Source organism: Capsella rubella, unplaced genomic scaffold, assembly GCF_000375325.1.
Source record: "Capsella rubella cultivar Monte Gargano unplaced genomic scaffold, Caprub1_0 scaffold_4, whole genome shotgun sequence".
NCBI classification, from domain to species: domain Eukaryota; kingdom Viridiplantae; phylum Streptophyta; class Magnoliopsida; order Brassicales; family Brassicaceae; genus Capsella; species Capsella rubella.
The window spans coordinates 11,792,023-11,810,566 of NW_006238920.1; the positions used below are offsets into that span (position 1 = coordinate 11,792,023).

The 18,544-nt window shown below is 38.6% G+C and overlaps 4 protein-coding genes across 5 annotated transcripts; all 4 read left to right on the top strand.

The window, feature by feature from the left end:
• Nucleotides 1–647: 647 nt before the first annotated feature.
• On the top strand, nt 648–3,015 carry LOC17887863 (auxin transporter-like protein 1). Its single transcript, XM_006294143.2, has 7 exons — nt 648–739; nt 885–1,019; nt 1,101–1,286; nt 1,377–1,489; nt 1,575–1,856; nt 1,938–2,145; nt 2,465–3,015. The coding sequence occupies exons 2-7, from the start codon at nt 885–887 to the stop codon at nt 2,921–2,923; spliced, it is 1,383 nt and encodes a 460-aa protein (XP_006294205.2). The 5' UTR covers nt 648–739; the 3' UTR covers nt 2,924–3,015.
• Nucleotides 3,016–3,400: 385 nt separating this feature from the next.
• Nucleotides 3,401–6,292, top strand: LOC17889496 (involucrin). 2 transcript variants are annotated; one of them, XM_006294677.2, is made up of 6 exons: nt 3,401–3,506; nt 3,842–3,893; nt 4,889–4,987; nt 5,082–5,402; nt 5,571–5,712; nt 5,795–6,292. In XM_006294677.2, the coding sequence occupies exons 2-6, from the start codon at nt 3,870–3,872 to the stop codon at nt 6,064–6,066; spliced, it is 858 nt and encodes a 285-aa protein (XP_006294739.1). In that variant the 5' UTR covers nt 3,401–3,506; nt 3,842–3,869; the 3' UTR covers nt 6,067–6,292. The 2 variants fall into 2 exon arrangements, with proteins under 2 accessions (XP_006294739.1, XP_023640101.1); XM_023784333.1 differs by lacking the exons at nt 3,401–3,506; nt 3,842–3,893 and having other exon boundaries at nt 4,770–4,987.
• A 585-nt stretch (nt 6,293–6,877) lies between these two features.
• Nucleotides 6,878–15,867, top strand: LOC17889800 (DNA-directed RNA polymerase V subunit 1). The gene is made up of 18 exons (XM_006293491.2): nt 6,878–7,111; nt 7,444–7,533; nt 7,678–7,804; nt 7,896–8,011; nt 8,128–8,175; nt 8,487–8,651; nt 8,818–8,976; nt 9,069–10,949; nt 11,038–11,213; nt 11,330–11,405; nt 11,521–11,651; nt 11,851–12,005; nt 12,254–12,528; nt 12,670–12,843; nt 12,940–13,080; nt 13,177–14,723; nt 14,873–14,987; nt 15,085–15,867. Exons 2-18 carry the CDS (start codon nt 7,453–7,455, stop codon nt 15,595–15,597), a joined length of 5,880 nt encoding a protein of 1,959 aa, XP_006293553.1. The 5' UTR covers nt 6,878–7,111; nt 7,444–7,452; the 3' UTR covers nt 15,598–15,867.
• An 898-nt stretch (nt 15,868–16,765) lies between these two features.
• LOC17889004 (clathrin light chain 2) lies at nt 16,766–18,522 on the top strand. Its single transcript, XM_006295610.2, has 3 exons — nt 16,766–17,123; nt 17,551–17,704; nt 18,025–18,522. Exons 1-3 carry the CDS (start codon nt 16,834–16,836, stop codon nt 18,361–18,363), a joined length of 783 nt encoding a protein of 260 aa, XP_006295672.1. The 5' UTR covers nt 16,766–16,833; the 3' UTR covers nt 18,364–18,522.
• Nucleotides 18,523–18,544: the final 22 nt, after the last annotated feature.

The following is an 18,544-nucleotide window of genomic DNA, read 5'->3' on the forward strand; positions in this document are numbered from 1 at the left end:
GCCAAATAAATATATTAAAGATGGTTGAAAATGAATTATCCCGTAATTGGTGTGAAGATCATAGTTAATATAGGAGAAAACTATACATCTAAATATTAATATAAGATATTTAAGGAACATTTTGTTTTGAAATATTATGGATAATTTGATAAATATTTTATATTTAATTTATATTTCTGATTTTTAGGTTAATTTGTTAAACCAATATACAAAATCATACATTAATGTATTTTTCCTTAAACAAATCAAGATTAATGTACTTTCCAAAACCGATATTGATGGTTTAATTTGGTAGATTTCGAAATAATATATATGGAAACTGGTATTTAATATCTTTAAATTTTTAATAAGATCCAATTGAAAAATTTCGGGTTAATTTTTTAAAAAAACCCGACCCAAGAAACTTTTGTACTTCTCTTTTACTATAGTAGGGATTAGAAATGTTTCTTGAATTCACCAATTAAGGGGTAATAAGTATAACAAGAATGGTATCTTTTTTTCTTTTTTTTTTCATTCTCTGATTTTGACCAAAAATAATCATAATTAAGTATTTCCAAACTCTTGAAACGACTCAGGACCTCTTTGAGAAACCAAGAAAGAAACTGATAAATCTTTCATTTTCTCTCTTATTAGTTTCAACCAGTCGAACGAAAAGGAAAGACAAAGCAGAGTAGATAGAAGAAAACACACAGAGGAATAGAGAGAGAGTCTCCATTGTTAGTGGAAAAGATTCATAAAGGTAACTGTTCTTCACCCTCTTCACTCATCTCCATATTAGTAAAACCAATAACACCATTTGAAAATGACCCATTAGTTTTAGTTTCAGTAGAAACTTTAGTTAGCTGCAAACTCAAAAAGCATAGTTTCCAAACTTTCTTTTGAAGATGTCGATTAAGGGAACAGAGGAGGGAGTAATGGAGGATGAGATTGGAGAGAGAGGAGAAGACATGTGTATGAAGAGCTTTCTATGGCATGGTGGTTCTGTTTATGATGCTTGGTTCAGCTGTGCATCCAACCAGGTTTTAATATAAATTTCACACACTAAAACCACTGTATCGGTCATGTCATGTATCTATAACATAGTTCTAATTTGTTGGCAGGTTGCTCAAGTTTTACTGACTCTACCTTATTCGTTTTCACAAATGGGAATGGCATCAGGTGTGATTCTGCAGATCTTCTATGGTTTTATGGGAAGTTGGACAGCTTATCTCATCAGTGTTCTCTACGTTGAGTACAGAAGCCGAAAAGAGAAGCAAAATGTTACCTTCAACAACCATGTCATTCAGGTACACACTCACAAAACTCTTACATTCAATCCCCACCGTTAGATATCTTTAATCCGCCGTTGATATATCTCGTTAAAGCGTTAATTCCAGTGGTTCGAAGTGTTAGATGGTTTGCTTGGTCCATATTGGAAAGCAATAGGATTAACATTCAACTGTACATTTCTTCTCTTTGGTTCTGTTATCCAACTCATCGCTTGTGCAAGGTTTGTTTAAGATCTCAGTTTTGGTTAGGTACGGATTACAAAACCATATATTGATTATAATGCGTATGATAACAATAATGGACAGTAACATATATTACATAAACGACAAGCTGGACAAGAGGACATGGACTTACATATTCGGAGCATGTTGCGCAACCACAGTGTTCATACCCTCGTTTCACAACTATAGAATATGGGCCTTTCTTGGTCTTGTAATGACCACTTACACCGCTTGGTACCTCACCATTGCGGCTCTTGTCCACGGTCAAGTCGAAGGAGTGACTCATTCAGGCCCAACCAAGTTGGTTCTGTATTTCACTGGAGCCACTAACATATTGTACACTTTTGGTGGCCATGCTGTTACGGTGTGAGTATATATTCCCAAACCTTCATTGTGTGTCTGCATTTGTATTGACGTTTGACATACTAATAGTCTGAAATTTTGCAGGGAGATAATGCATGCAATGTGGAGGCCAAGAAAGTTTAAGTACATATATCTATTGGCTACACTTTATGTCTTCACCTTAACCATTCCATCGGCCATTTCTGTCTACTGGGCCTTTGGAGATCAGCTTCTCACACATGCTAATGCTTTCGCCCTCCTTCCTAACTCACCGTGGCGCGATGCTGCAGTTATCCTTATGCTCATTCATCAGGTCAGTTTCAAACGTATTGGTTTTAATCTAGTTTCTTTATAATTTTTTGGTTTTGGATTAGAACATCTAACAAAATAGTTTTCTTTTTCAATAGGACTAGTAATGTGTTTATTAACTACTATACTCCCTCTGTTTAGTTGATGAACGTTAGCAATAATGCATTAGTTGATGATATTAATAAAAATATTAATCCCTCTGTTACTAAAAATTATTAGCAATAGGATTAAAAGTTATCTTTCAACTAATGCAAACATGTACTACTTTGGTTTATAATGGTTTATTATTTTCTTATGTGATAAGATCTGGATGTCTAATGCAGTTTATAACATTCGGGTACGCGTGCACGCCGCTATACTTCGTGTGGGAGAAAGTGATAGGAATGCACGAGACAAATAGCATTTTGTTACGAGCGGTCACAAGATTGCCAGTGGTGATTCCGATTTGGTTCTTGGCCATAATCTTCCCTTTCTTTGGTCCCATAAACTCAGCCGTTGGTGCACTTCTAGTCACGTTCACCGTCTACATCATCCCGTCGCTCGCTCACATACTCACATACCGCTCGGCTTATTCCAGACAAAACGCAGCGGAGAAGCCACCGGCAGTGATAGGCGGTTGGAGAGGTGCGTATGTGGTGAATGTGGTGGTGGTCGTTTGGGTGTTGGTGGTTGGTTTTGGTTTAGGAGGATGGGCGAGTATGACTAATTTCATTAAACAAGTTGATACTTTTGGCCTCTTTGCTAAATGTTATCAGTGTCCTCCTTCACGCCCGCATCACTGACATTTGCACCACCGCATTGGACAAGTTAGTGGTTAAACTGGTTATGAGCCAAATGACCACTGTTTTTCTTTTTTTTTTTTAATGATTTTGAAAAAAATAATGTACTCTTTTTTTTTTAAAGTGTTTATGCAGAATTTAACATTTTCCGGTTGAGATATACTTTTTTAAAATCACTAAAATTATTTGAATAAAATATCCTAGAGTAATAATACTCGTGAATTGCTCGAGTAATGCAACTATTAATTTGTTTTTTAATGTTTTCTAAATTCTAACCATGAATTTCTGGAATGAACAAAAAACATGTTATCTATATAATAAGATATATTTTTTCTAAATGCATTACGCAATATTTAGCATGTAAAGAAGTAGTTAGATCATGATGAGGTTAAACGCAATAAGAAAATGGTTGACTAAATATTTGTTTATTAAATTAAAATTTCTTATTTAATTACTAAGTTTTTGATTATTACTCTACAAACTCGTGAAAAAGAAGTATTTTGGGAGACGAAGAGGCGTCGATTCGCGGCTTCTTCTTCAGCTTAATAATCCTTCCACAGTCGCCGCCGATTTGATCTTCTGCGTCGTAAGCTCTCTCTTTCGCTATCAAAATCTGAACGAAACAACTTAGCAAATTGTTATTTCTGTTGCGAAATTGGAAGCTGGGTTTTGTTGTGATTCTCTTTACTCTTTAGGATCCATCTGGGCTTGAAAGTTTAGGACACTTTTGATTTACCTCTCTCGCGTTTTGGAATTTTTGGAAAAAAACTCAGCTTTTGTTTCGTTTCTTCTTTTTGTGCTCCAAGCTTTTTTCGTCGTTTTTGTTATTGCATAGGTTTGTAAAAACATATCACTTTTTGGTTTCTTTGTTTCTTTGATTTTAACCCAAAGACTAAGAATTTGTCCTCCAATTTCTTTCAGACGCTACATAGATTTCTGAGGGATACAAATGGCTCCTAGAGGAAGAAGAAAGGTATAAGCTTTACTGTTTTTAAATTAAAATGCAGGGTAACAAGTAAAGTATATGACCTTTTGTATCATATAGTTTTTTGATAGCATAGTGGAAAAGTAAGAGAAAAGCCTAGACATAGACATTAGATTAGAATGACTATAGAGATGAAGGAGAGAATTTGTAATTGTTATGTCACTAAACTCTAATGGACGATTCTTCGGCCTCCTCTACTGCCTTTCCTGCGACCTCCAACCGTCTACATTTCTTGAATCTTTTGGGTTGGCTTGAAAGGCTTTTTCCTCGGGATGCTGATGCTCTGTGCCGTACAATTCAGGTCTTGATCATTCATCTCTAACCTGCTATCTCCATGATCACTTACATCCAAATCACCCATGTTCTCACTGCTATCCACTGAAGATTCAGAACCCTGCAGTGTGATAGCATCATAAACCAACATAGGCAGTAGGGGAGGAACACCGGAGGCCGAGGCAAGCTCCATCTTAAAAGTAGGTGTAGCAGCTCATGAATGAAGGAAAGCCATTTGGTTTGTAGCTTGAGTAGTATCTTCGGATTTAGAAGTAGGGAGGATAGCCTCAGAGATTGGTGAGAGACCTGAAACTTGCAGGTGACTAGTAGGTTTGGTCATGATTGGTTCATCTTCTAGTCGTGAAAGAGCAACAACAGAAGTGGTTGATATTGAGGCAGTATAAGTATACTGAGCAGCACCAAGTTTAACAGATTCACCATCAGGAGCAACTTGGTCAGAATCCTCAGATGCTTCCCTGGGAGTATCTAGAACAGCTACACCTACAACTCCAGCAGAGTCCTCTATTAAAGCTTTTACAGTTACATAGAGTATTAAACAGAACAGTGCGGTGGTGGTTTGTTATGTTTGTTGAAATGATTCTGAGGGAGAAATAGAAATCTATCTGATGGATGTTCTTGTTTCTTTTCTTCTATGTTTGTCTCTCTTTTTTATGGTTTTAAATTGCTACTTTTGTTTCCCCTTTTTGCAGAAGGCTGGATTGATGCGAGAGGATGCAGCACGAGATCGCATGAGAGATCTTGGGTTTCATGAGCGTGTCATCAATGAGAGTATTAAGGAAGTGCTAGAGGTTTGTTCGTTAGTTTTAGGGTCTCCATTTTCCTTCCCTGATAACATGTACCTTGAAGCTTAAAAATAACGTTTTATCCACTTTGATTTTTCAGGTCTATGGTGAAGACCATTGGTTTTTGATTGAAGATGAGAGCTATGGTCCCCTCCTTTCTATTTGCTTTGAAAAGCAAGAGGAAATAAACCAACAACTGGCTGAGGTTCCCGCCAACCAAATGCCTGAGAATCAAAATGAAGAGATGGCTGAGGATCAGAACCAAGAAATAGCTGAAGAAGAACAACCCGAACAATTGGCTGAGGTACAAGCCAACCAGTTGCCTGAGAATCAAAATGAAGAGATGGCTGAGGATAAGAACCAAGAAATAGCTGGGGAAGAACAACCCAACCAATTGGTTGAAGAACAAGAAGAAGAAAAGGTGATTCGTTTTCTTCTTTCACTTTCTCTTTCTCTGCATGTTCACAAGTCTCTTGCTTTATTGTTGTGATTCATTTTGCTTGCATGATCAGAAACTATACTGGTTTCTTGAACTATTTTTACCCAAATAGTACTTAATTTGCAGCATGATCCATCTTTTGTAATACAGGAGCAGGACATGCATGTTGTTGAGTATGGAAAAGACCAAGCTGATGAGTTATCAATCACTAGAGAAGCAGTCATGGACCCATCACCAGCAGCTTTTCAATTGGGAGAAGCATCAGCAGATTATGCACCAAATTCTGTTAGAGGTAGTCAAAGTTTTTTTACTCATTGCCATAACAATCTCAACACATGAAACATTCCTTTACTGAGGTCAAAATATTTTATTAGGTTTCGAGAATCTTCACTGTGGATGGCTAAGTGAGGAGGAGGAGACAGATCCTGAGGAGGAGGAGACAGATCCTGAGGAGGAGGAGACTGATCCTGAGGAGATGGAGACTGATCCAAAGGAGAAGGACACTGACCCCAAGGAGGATAGTGATGGTGATGATTATGAGATAATTCAGCTAACTCCAGAACCTCTTTGTGAAGAACTTGAAGAGCTTCTCAGGCAAGTACGTGGACAGAAGAGGAGGAAGAAAGAAACGAGGTGGGACAAGTAAAGGAGTCGAGCTCCTGTAAGTAGAATTGATTTATATATATGTTAGCAAGCTAAGAGGTAGTAAGCATTAGTTTTGGGGGGTATAAAGGTTGAAAGGACCCATCTTGACATCTCTCAGGCTGTGTGGGTCTTCTTATTGGCTTAAATTAGTTTTTAACATAAATAATTTGATGAAGTAGAAAAAATAAATTCTGAAAGTGGGTTTAATTGCAGTCATTTATTCTCTATATGCAAGAACCAAAAATCAAGACGAGCTTAAATTTTTGATACTTGATTTTTGAGTTGAAGCAATGTACAATTTCCTGCTTCGTTATGATTATGCAATACTAAAATATAAAAATATTGTTTAACTATATTTGTTACTGTTTTTTTTCCATGTCAATGAAAAATTATATCTACTTCAACATCGTTCCCGCTAGAATCTTATCGTATCAAATTTATCGTGTTGCAAACGAAAACACTTATTGATGACGATCAATCAAAATAAATATTACCAAAACCGAATAATTAATGGGGTTGATTGTATTATTTATATGTTTTCTTTTACTACTAAATTTGTGCAATCCTTTATTCTTCTTTTTTTTTGTTTTGGGTCAATATTTGACATGGTCTTGTATTTGTTTTTTTTTAAGCATCTTCACCAGCATTGCACTTCCCAAGTATTAATTGTGTAATTAAGAAAGATAAGAAAAAAAAAAGTTTTGTTTGCCCAAAAAGAAAAAAAAAAGAGATGATAACTTTTGATTAGGTAATAAAAGGGAAACTGAAAAATTTCCCCCTTTGCATGCAATGTGGGTTTTTTAATGAGAGTGAAGAAGAAAATATTTTGGGAGAGAAAAAGCAGTGTCACTCAAAAACTTCTTCTCTTGCAATTCTTCTTTCTGGGTCTCCTTCTCTTTAGAGAAAAGGTCCGCCATTTTCACTCTCGCTCACTCTGATTCTCCCTCTTTTCAGCTGCAAAAACCCTTGTTTCCCGCTGTTTTCGTCTCTTCTCCGGTTCAGGAACCAAAAGGGGTTAAATCCTCTGCTGAATCGTCGATTCTTAGGTACCTCGTCTTACCCAACTCTTATCTTTTGATGTTTACCGGGAAAACAAAGCTCGATGATGACTCCGCTGTGTTTTTTTGGGGGTTTTCTCCGTACTGGGTTTGTTGTGTTTTCAAATGTAGGTTGCTCTAGGTTTGAAATTTCGGATATTTTGCTTTACCATGTGTTACTACTGCTGCGATTTTGTGGAAACGAGCAGAAAAATTGTTTCTTTTACATATTTGAGAAGTTGTTCTTCAATATTTTTTTCAAAGACTTGATTTTTCTTTGGAAATTTGTGGATTCTTCTTTGTTACTCTGTTTGTTAACATATGCTGGTTTCGATTTTTAGGTTTCTGTCATGGAGGAAGCATCTTCATCAGAAGTTCCAGAAGGCGAGATTGTAGGAATCACGTTTGCTCTTGCAAGTCACCACGAAATTGTAAGTTCTAAATTCCTTAATTTCACTATAATAGTACTCAGCACTGTGTAATGCTAATTGCTACACTTTTGCATATAAATGTTGTCTGTGAAATGTCCTCTAACACTCTTCTGTTTCTCACTGGATTATAATTCTTTCTTGCAGTGTATAGCATCTATTAGTGAATCCTCAATCAACCATGCCAGTCAACTCTCTAACCCATTCTTGGGGTTACCTCTTGAGTTTGGCAAATGTGAATCTTGCGGTGCGACAGAACCAGATAAGTGTGAAGGTAATCCAGTTCCGTATTTGCTATATTTTTGCTCTTACATTGTTTGTTGGAATACTTCGTCAGCTATCGATCTTTGTTTCTACATTTTCAGGTCATTTTGGGTATATTCAGCTTCCAGTGCCAATATACCATCCTGCACATGTTATCGAGCTGAAACAAATGCTGAGCCTTCTGTGCTTGAAATGTCTGAAGATAAAGAAGGCAAAGGTATTACCTCATTGCGTTTTCTTAAATTCCATGTGATTGATTCACACATAATTTTATAAAATACTTCATAAACCATATAAAATCTCGACCAATATTTTTCACCTTTCTGAGTACAGAGCACAAGCGGTGGTCTTGCGGAGCGCTTATTAGGTGTTTGTTGTGAGGTGAGTAATGCCATATAAAGTTGACAGAATTTTCTTTTGGGACCCTGGTTCAGCATTTAGTTAGTTGTCTAAGTTTTCCTTTGGGACCCTGGTTCAGCATATTAGAAACATGCTAATTCAAATCTAAAATAGTTATTGTGCTTCTTTTGATTCATTCAATGAAAGTAACACTAATCAATTGTCAATGCTTGTGAAGCAGTAGTTATTGGTATTTTCGTGGCACCATGGAACCTTCATGGCTAATATGATATTTTGGATTGTTATTATTTGCTGAACGTCTTGGATTTTTAACTACTGAATTACTGTATTAGGAAGCTTCGCACATCTCAATCAGAGACAGAGCATCAGATGGTGCCTCATATCTAGAACTAAAGTTTCCATCTAGGTCAAGACTGCAGGCGGGTTGCTGGAATTTCCTGGAAAGATATGGTTACCGCTATGGAAGTGATTATACTCGGCCCCTGCTTGCAAGAGAGGTTTTTACTTTCTTCTGCTTGCTTATGTTTCTGTTATGTTAGGATTTTGTGGTTACTATCTTTTTGTTTAGTTGGAGTCATTCTCTAGTTTAAAGATGTTTTGTTTCGGGAAAGTGATGATTATGTTCTTTCCGTGTCCTTTTCCATATGCTGGGAAAACAATTAGGTAAAGGAAATTCTAAGACGGATCCCCGAAGAAACAAGAAAGAAACTCGCAGCAAAAGGACATATTCCTCAAGAAGGATACATATTAGAATATCTCCCAGTCCCGCCTAACTGTTTGTCTGTGCCAGATATTTCTGATGGTTTAAGCTCCATGTCAGTGGTAAGCCAGTTGAAACTAAAATCCTGTGTTGAGTTTATTGAATGCTTTGGCTTGTGTTGAAACCCCTGGATTTGTTTCATTCTTATTTTCAGGATCCTTCCAGAATCGAGCTGAAAGACGTTCTAAAGAGAGTGGTAGCCATAAAAACCTCTAGATCTGGCGAGACAAACTTTGAGTCGCATAAGGCTGAAGCCAACGACATGTACAGAGTGGTTGACACCTATCTGCAGGTGAGGGGTACTGCGAAAGCAGCAAGAACCATGGATATGAGATACAGGGTATCTAAGATCTCAGATAGTTCATCCTCAAAAGCCTGGACAGAGAAAATGAGAACACTTTTCATCCGCAAGGGTTCAGGTTTCTCTTCCCGTAGCGTTATCACTGGTGATGCTTACCGACATGTGAATGAGGTAGGGATCCCAATTGAAATTGCGCAGAGAATCACATTCGAGGACAGGGTTAGTGTCCACAACATACGTTATCTACAAGAGTTGGTAGACAAGAAGTTGTGTTTGAGCTATACTCAAGGTTCTACAACCTATTCTTTAAGAGATGGATCCAAGGGGCACACTGAGCTTAAACCCGGGCAGGTTGTTCATCGCAGGGTCATGGATGGGGATGTTGTGTTTATCAACCGACCCCCGACAACACATAAGCATTCTCTTCAAGCGCTTCGGGTGTATGTTCATGAAGACAACACCGTGAAGATTAACCCTCTGATGTGTAGCCCCCTCAGTGCTGATTTTGATGGTGATTGTGTCCATCTGTTCTACCCACAGTCACTTAGTGCTAAGGCAGAGGTTATGGAGCTCTTCTCTGTGGACAAGCAACTGCTTAGCTCACATACTGGACAGCTGATTTTGCAGATGGGTTGTGATTCTTTACTTTCTTTGAGGGTTATGCTGGAGCGGGTGTTTCTGGACAAGGCAACTGCTCAACAGCTAGCTATGTATGGCTCTCTGTCTCTGCCACCACCAGCACTAAGGAAGTCCAGTAAATCTGGCCCAGCTTGGACAGTGTTCCAGATTCTACAGCTTGCCTTTCCTGAACGTCTGAGCTGCAAAGGGGACAGATTCATGGTTGATGGAAGTGATTTGCTGAGGTTTGATTTCGGGGTTGACGTTATGGCATCCATCATCAGTGAAATTGTAACTTCAATCTTCCTGGAGAAGGGTCCAAAAGAGGCACTTGGATTTTTTGATTCACTGCAGCCTCTATTGATGGAAAGTCTATTCGCTGAGGGCTTTAGTTTAAGTTTGGAAGACTTATCTATGTCTAGGGCAGACATGGCTGTTATTCACAACCTAATAATCCGGGAGACTTCACCTATGGTGTCTCGCTTGAGATTATCATATGAGGATGAGTTGCAACTAGAGAACAGTATCCACAAAGTGAAGGAAGTGGCTGCTAACTTTATGCTGAAGTCATATTCCATGCGGAACTTGATTGACATGAAGAGTAACTCAGCAATAAACAAGCTGGTGCAGCAGACAGGCTTCTTGGGTCTTCAGCTTTCTGACAAGAAGAAGTTCTACACGAAGACTCTGGTAGAGGACATGGCTCTCTTTTGCAAGAGAAAGTATGGCAGGATTTCTTCATCTGGTGATTTTGGAATAGTGAAGGGCTGCTTCTTTCACGGGCTGGATCCGTATGAAGAGATGGCTCATTCAATTGCAGCTAGGGAGGTAATTGTTCGCTCTTCAAGGGGGTTAGCTGAGCCTGGAACTCTCTTTAAGAATCTGATGGCTGTTCTTCGGGATATCGTGATTACAAACGATGGAACTGTAAGAAACACCTGTAGTAACTCAGTCGTCCAGTTCAAATATGGAGTTGATTCTGAACGTGGACATCAAGGTCTGTTTGAAGCAGGAGAACCTGTTGGAGTATTGGCAGCTACTGCCATGTCAAATCCTGCGTATAAGGCAGTGCTTGATTCCACTGCAAATAGTAATTCATCATGGGAGCTAATGAAGGTATAGCTAAATCAAAGCTACCTCCTGAATACAACTTTGATCATCTGTATTGTCGTATAACTGTTTTCTGTATTTTTCCTTTTCCCAGGAAGTTTTGCTCTGCAAAGTCAATTTCCAAAACAATACTAATGATCGGCGTGTAATCCTTTATTTAAATGAATGCCGTTGTGGAAAAAGGTTTTGCCAGGAAAATGCTGCTTGCACAGTCAGGAACAAGCTGAATAAAGTTAGTCTTAAAGCTACTGCAGTGGAATTCCTAGTTGAGTAAGTATTGGGTTTAAGTAACTTATGTTACTCGTTTTAGTGTTTGTGTTTTCTTTTTTGGTTTTACTAAACCTCTTTGCAATCTGCTTTCTGACTTTCTCCTTACTTGCATGCAGATACAGAAAGCAACAAACTATATCAGAAATTTTTGGAATTGATTCATGCCTACATGGCCATATTCATCTTAATAAGGTTTAAATTCTGGTGCCTTTACTGTTGCATCTTTCTGGAAGCCTCTTAACAGTCATAAAAACACTTTACTATTATCCTTTTCTTGCTGTGTCATTGGTGTTTTTTGGTTTACTAGACATTGCTGCAAGATTGGAACATCAGTATGCAGGACATACATCAAAAGTGTGAGGATGTAATTAATTCACTAGGACAAAAGAAAAAGAAGAAAGCTACTGACGACTTCAAGAGAACAAGTTTGTCTGTCAGGTTTGTACAATGATTTGCTTTACCTCTGGATGTCGTCTCTGGTTGAATGTTATGCAGAATTTTTCCAGACAGCAAGTCTGGTGTTGATTATTATCTTTCCCTATTTCCTCTCCGTCATTTTTGTTCTTCATATCATGATGTCTACTTCGCTAGCTTTGGTTTCTGCCTGATTATAATTGACTTATCCTTCAATGAATAGTGACTGCTGCTCTTTCCGAGATCCTTGTGGAAGCAAAGATTCAGATATGCCTTGTTTGATGTTCTCCTACAATGCCACCAATCCTGATCTAGAAAGAACTCTTGATGTTCTTTGCAATACAATTTACCCGGTTCTGCTGGAAACAGTGATCAAAGGTACATGAATGATTTTTTCATTATTGTATAATTCTCTTGATTCCCCTACCCATCGATTACTTCTTTGATTGGGGTGCAGTGTATATAATAATCTTCCTTTCAAATATTTTCTAGTTATATGGCTTGCGAAATTTTGTTTTTTTTTGCCAGAAGTTGTGATCAAAATTCTGTGCTACTATAAAGAAAGCCTATGTTATAGTAAGATTTCTAGATAAATGTTTTGATACTCCTGTATCTTACCTGAGCAGGTGATCCACGGATTTGTTCAGCAAATATAATCTGGAATAGTTCAGACATGACGACCTGGATCCGGAATCGTCATGCATCCCGCCGAGGGGAATGGGTTTTGGATGTCACTGTTGAAAAGTCTGCTGTAAAGCAAAGTGGTGATGCATGGAGGGTTGTGATAGACTCATGTCTTTCAGTGCTTCATCTAATAGACACAAAACGGTCAATCCCTTATTCTATAAAGCAAGTGCAAGAATTGCTTGGGTTATCCTGTGCTTTTGAGCAAGCAGTACAGGTACTTAATAACTTGAAACGTGATCCATTCACTGGATCTTACACTTACGTCATGATATTTTTGACATTTTAATGTCTGGTATCATATTTTCTCATTGTTTGTGTAAGGAAGTTAACTGTAAGATGTTGATTTGATTTGCAGCGTCTATCAGCTTCAGTGAAAATGGTCTCCAAAGGAGTTTTGAAAGAACACATCATTCTCCTAGCAAATAATATGACTTGTTCAGGGAATATGTTGGGTTTCAATTCTGGAGGTTACAAAGCTTTGACCCGATCCTTAAACATCAAGGCTCCATTTACAGAAGCAACTCTGATTGTTAGTAGTTTGATCTATTAATGCCTAATACAAATGATTTCCTAAGACTGTATACTGGCCGTTCATATTAACAGAATTTACTTTTTGTGCTTTTAGACACCAAGAAAATGTTTTGAGAAAGCGGCTGAGAAATGTCATACAGATTCTCTATCAACAGTCGTTGGGTCTTGTTCCTGGGGAAAACGCGTGGATGTTGGTACAGGTTCACAGTTTGAACTCCTTTGGAACCAAAAAGAGGTAGACATTCTCACTGGGAATCATACCAATTGACTGAGGTTTCTCATATAAGCTTGTTATGCAATTTGATGACATTTATTGTCAACCTATTTGCAGACTGGCCTAGATGATAAAGAAGAAACAGATGTGTACAGCTTCCTCCAAATGGTCAGATCCACGACCAGTTCAGATGCATTTGTTTCTTCACCTGGTTTTGATGTTACAGAGGAAGAAATGGCTGAATGGGCTGAATCGCCTGAGCGGGACTCTGCTCTCGGAGAGCCCAAGTTTGAGGACAGTGCCGAGTTCCAAAATTTACATGACGATGGCAAGCAATCAGAATCCAACTGGGAGAAAAGCTCTTCGTGGGACAATGGTTGCAGTGGTGGCTCAGAATGGGGAGTCTCAAAAAGTACTGGTGGTGAGTCAAACACGGAGTCTAATTGGGAAAAGACTACAAGTGTTGAGAAGGAAGATGCTTGGTCTGGTTGGAACACTAAAAAGGATGCTCAAGAATCTTCCAAGTCAGATTCAGGAGGTGCTTGGGGCATAAAGACCAAGGATGATGATGCAAATACAACACCAAACTGGGAAACAAGACCAGCTCAGATGGATTCTATTGTCCCAGAAATTAATGAGCCGACTTCTGACGTTTGGGGACTCAAATCTGTTTCCGAAAAACCTTGGAACAAAAAGAACTGGGGAACTGAATCAGCTCCGGCTGCATGGGGTTCTACAGATGCTGATGCTTGGGGTTCTAGTAACAAAAAGAACTCGGAAACTGAATCAGATGCTGCTGCTTGGGGTTCTAGGGACAAAAGGAATTCTGACATAGGCTCAGGTGCTGGTGTTTTGGGTCCCTGGAACAAAAAGAGCTCAGAAACTGAGTCAGATGCTGCTGCTTGGGGTTCTAGTGGCAAAACTAAATCAGATGCTGCTACATGGAGTCCTTGGGACAAAAATAACATGGAACCTGACTCGGAACCTGCTGGTTGGGGTTCTCAGGGCAATATGAAATCTGAAACAGAAACTGAGTCAAATGGTGCTTCTTGGGGTTCCAGTGGTAAAACTAAATCAGGTGCTGCTGCATGGGGTTCTTGCGACAAAAATAACATGGAAACTAACTCGGAACCTTCTGCTTGGGGTTCTCAGGGCAAAAAGAAAGCTGAAACTGAGTCAGGTCCTGCTTCTTGGGGTGCTTGGGACAAAAAGATATCAGAAACTGAATCAGGTCTTGCTGGTTGGGGTAACGGGGACAAAATAAATTCTGAGACTGAATCAGGTGCTGCTGCTTGGGGTTCTTGGGGACAGCCAAGTCCCACTGCAGCAGACAAGGATACCAATGAAGATGATGGAAATCCGTGGGTTTCCTTAAAGGAGACCAAAAGTGGAGAGAAGGATGAAAAAGAGAAAAGCCAGTGGGGAAATCCAGCCAAGAAATTTCCATCTGATGGCTCATATGGTGGCTGGTCCAATGGTGGTGGTGCAGAGTGGAGAGGAAAGAGGAACCATACTCCTAGGCCACCTAGATCTGAGGATAATTTGGCTCCCATGTTTACAGCAACGAAACAGCGCTTGGACTCATTCACCTCTGAAGAGCAAGAGCTTCTCTCAGATGTTGAGCCAGTCATGAGGACTCTTAGGAAAATAATGCATATGTCCGGGTAGACCTTTCTTGTTCTTCAGCACAGTCTATCTTCTTCTTTTTTTTGTGCAAAAAGAACAGTCTATCTTCTATGTATAATTATTTACGCTGTTTCACATTCCATATACTTATGCTTCAACTTTCTAAACCTGTGTTCTTTCAATGAAGGTACCCTGATGGAGAACCAATTTCTGATGATGATAAGACGTTTGTTCTGGAGAAGATTTTGAACTTCCATCCTGAAAAAGAGAGAAAGCTTGGTTCTGCTGTTGATTTCATCACGGTAAACAGCTTGCTCCCTTAGAGATTTAGTTTCTCTTCTAAAGTTTACTTTAGCCTCATGTCTCTGATGTGATATTCTTGGTTGAACTACAATGTAGGTTGATAAGCACACCACATTCACAGACACCAGGTGCTTCTTTGTCGTTTCAACGGATGGGGCCAAACAAGACTTTTCATACAGAAAATCGCTCAATAACTATTTGATGACGAAATACCCCGACCGTGCTGAAGAATTCATTGACAAGTACTTTAAGAAACCTCGGCCTAGCGGAAACAGAGACAGGAACAACCAAGATGCCACACCACCTGGGGAAGAACAGTCTCAGCCTCTGACTCAGTCTATAGGTAATGGAAGTGAAGAAGACTTCCAGACTCAGACTCAGTCTCAGTCTCCAAATCAGACTCAGACTCAGTCTCCATCTCAGACTCAGGCTCCATCTCAGACTCAGTCTCCGTCTCAGACTCAATCTCCACCCCAGTCTCAATCTCCGGCTCAGACTCAGTCTCAGTCTCCATCTCAGACTCAATCTCCACCCCAGACTCAGTCCCCGGCTCAGACTCAGTCTCAGTCTCCATCTCAGACTCAATCCCCACCCCAGACTCAGTCATAAACTATATATTTAGCTAACCATGCAGTCTCCACTGTTTTGTTTTGAGATGTACATAAAGAGTGGAGAGAATGGCGGTTTATTTTAAATCATAAAAAGACTATTTATGTGAGCTGCAAAACAATGTGTAAATGCAGTTCTCTAGTTGCAGATCGTCTGTCCTAAAATCAGGTTTAGGTTTCGGTGACTGGTTTAGTTTTAAAGTCTAGCGGCATTGTAGTGATGTTTGACATTGACTATTTTATTTATGGAGCAATGCGTTTGCAAATCTCATTTTCTTCTTGTTTGAAGTTTATCTTTCAAATTTGACTTTGAATATTTTATAAACTTCACTTCAATATTTCCCGCCATATCTCTCAATATTGACAAGTATTAGATTTTTCTTAATTTTTAAATCATCGAAGCCAACGGTTTATTTAAAGAGTCAAACTAGAGGTAAAAGGAGAAATTGCGCTTTATTTAAAAAGTCAACGGTTTTACGATCACACAAATTACGCTGTGTTTGGGATATGGACAAGGACAATATTTGGGGTGATGGTATACTAAAAGTAATTTACCATCCTCTTCCACCTCATGAAATCCACCGTTAGAATTCATGTCACTCTCTCTTAGCCTTTCGATTATTGTATTTCTGTTAAAGGCTCTTTAAAAAATATTTGGGGTGATCGCTAGAGGATATAATATATCAATTTATTAACAATTTTCCTATACAAATATATGAAAATTTGATTCCTAAAGTGTTTTTCTACTCTAGATTAACGTGAAAACATGATGCATTATATTCCTTTCTTTGTAGTGGTAATATTCTTTACATGCAAACAACGTATCAACTTTCCTTTGCATGACAGTTTTCGTAATTTCTACAAAAATTTCTGGATCCTTTGAATTACAAGTTTGTTTCAAATTTTAAGTAGATTAAGCTATGAATTGGAACATTTTAAATTACGTGAATATTCGTGAGTATAACAATTTGTAATCGTATAGGGTTGAAAATAGAAACCTAAACCATAACTAAACCGGAATATTCGTGATGGATTGGAAAGTTTTGGGCTCGAAAGATCAAGCCCAATAAGAAAATACAAAAAAAAACAAAAAAAAACAAAAAAACACAAATCTCCTGTTATTACCGATTTTGCCATTTTCATTTCCAGGCTTGTAAAGACAAAGAGATTCGCGAGTTCTTCGTCTGTTCTGCTTTTTTTTTTTTTTTTTGTTCTTCTTCTTTTGTGTTGGAGAGAGATGTCTGTCTTTGAAGAAGATTCCTTTGTTATACTCAACGATGATGCGTCTGAGTCCGTTCCAGTCTCAGGCTCTTTTGACGCCACCGACTCTTTCTCAGCCTTCGAAGGCTCAGTTCAAGTCGATGACTCCGTCGACGATGTCTTTGCAGCGCCGTCTTCTGACTACGGTGCTTACTCGAACGGTGAAGACGGCATCTTCGGATCCAACGGTGAACACGACGGTCCTATCTTGCCACCACCCTCGGAGATGGCATCTGATGAGGGGGTTGCTCTTAGAGAATGGAGAAGGTTAGATCTACTGAAAGTTTTGATCTTTGTTTCTTTTGATTTCTTCTTCCTGAAGAAAAATGGGTAAAGTGTATACCTTTAGTCGAGAAAACTGCGAATCTCTCTGTTAATCTGAGAATTTCATTTCTGATTTTGATTCACAATTTTGTAAATTGAAGTTATCTGCTAGATAGTTTCCATTGTTCTCAGAAGTAATCAGTTCATTAGCTCGGATCTGTGATTAAATTGACAGGATCCGTGGCTTTTGCTTTGAGTTTATTGGTTAACTCGTATGTTCTGCGATAAGCTGTTGTTCCTTAAGTTGATTCGGATGTATAGATCTGATCTCATTGTATGCAAATCCCATGTGTTTCTATTGTTATACATGCACTTGATTAATGTGTTCTTGTGAGTGATGTTTTCCGTGCTATGGTATATGTTTGTGTAGACAAAATGCAATTCAACTTGAGGAGAAGGAGAAGAGAGAAAAGGAATTGTTGAAGCAGATTATCGAGGAAGCAAATCAGTACAAAGAAGAGTTCCATAAGAAAATTGAAGTTACTTGTCAAAACAACAAAGCAGCTAACAGGGAGAAGGAAAAGGTGTGTTCTTTTGCCAAAGATTGTAGTTTTGTCATAACCTCTGTTGTTGTCATGTGGTTTGTGGAGAATTGTCAATGGAAGTCCAATGGCTCGTTGAAATTAAGATTTTCAACTTTGACCATCTTAGTCTTAGTCAACTTTGATTGATTATCTTAATGCATTTGTCTCGGTTTTGACATTTTTCTTCCTACGTTCATTCCGAACAGATTATAAGTTTTTCGTGTATGCAGTTAATTGTGATCTTTGATACCTTTTTAGCATTGTTACAGTGTTGCTTAAACTTTCAGCTTACGTGTTTGTTTGTCTTTGAACACTTAAAGCTGTACCTGGAGAACCAAGAGAAGTTCTACGCAGAATCCAGCAAGAATTACTGGAAGGCGATAGCAGAGCTAGTTCCTAAAGAGGTTCCTACAATAGAGAAAAGAAGAGGAAAGAAAGAGCAAGACCCTAAGAACCCAACAATCTCTGTGATTCAAGGTCCAAAGCCTGGTAAGCCAACCGATCTAACAAGAATGAGACAAATATTGGTGAAGCTCAAACACAACCCACCTTCTCACCTAAAGCTCACTTCTCAACCTCCATCGGATGCGGCTGCTCCTCCTACACCTCCAAAGAATGTTGCTGAAACCAAGCCCACCGAGGCGGTTGCTGCTGCCTAAACCCTCTTTGGTTTTCTTTTTCATTGCTTACGTCGGTGTGAATTTGGTCTTTGCGTTTCATTATGTGTTATAAACAGCTGAAAGATTGTAAGAGTCATGCGTGTTGTTATTATTAACATAACTATGTCATATTGGAATGATATTTTCATTTATTTTAAATTCAATCAGAAATCATTGAGAA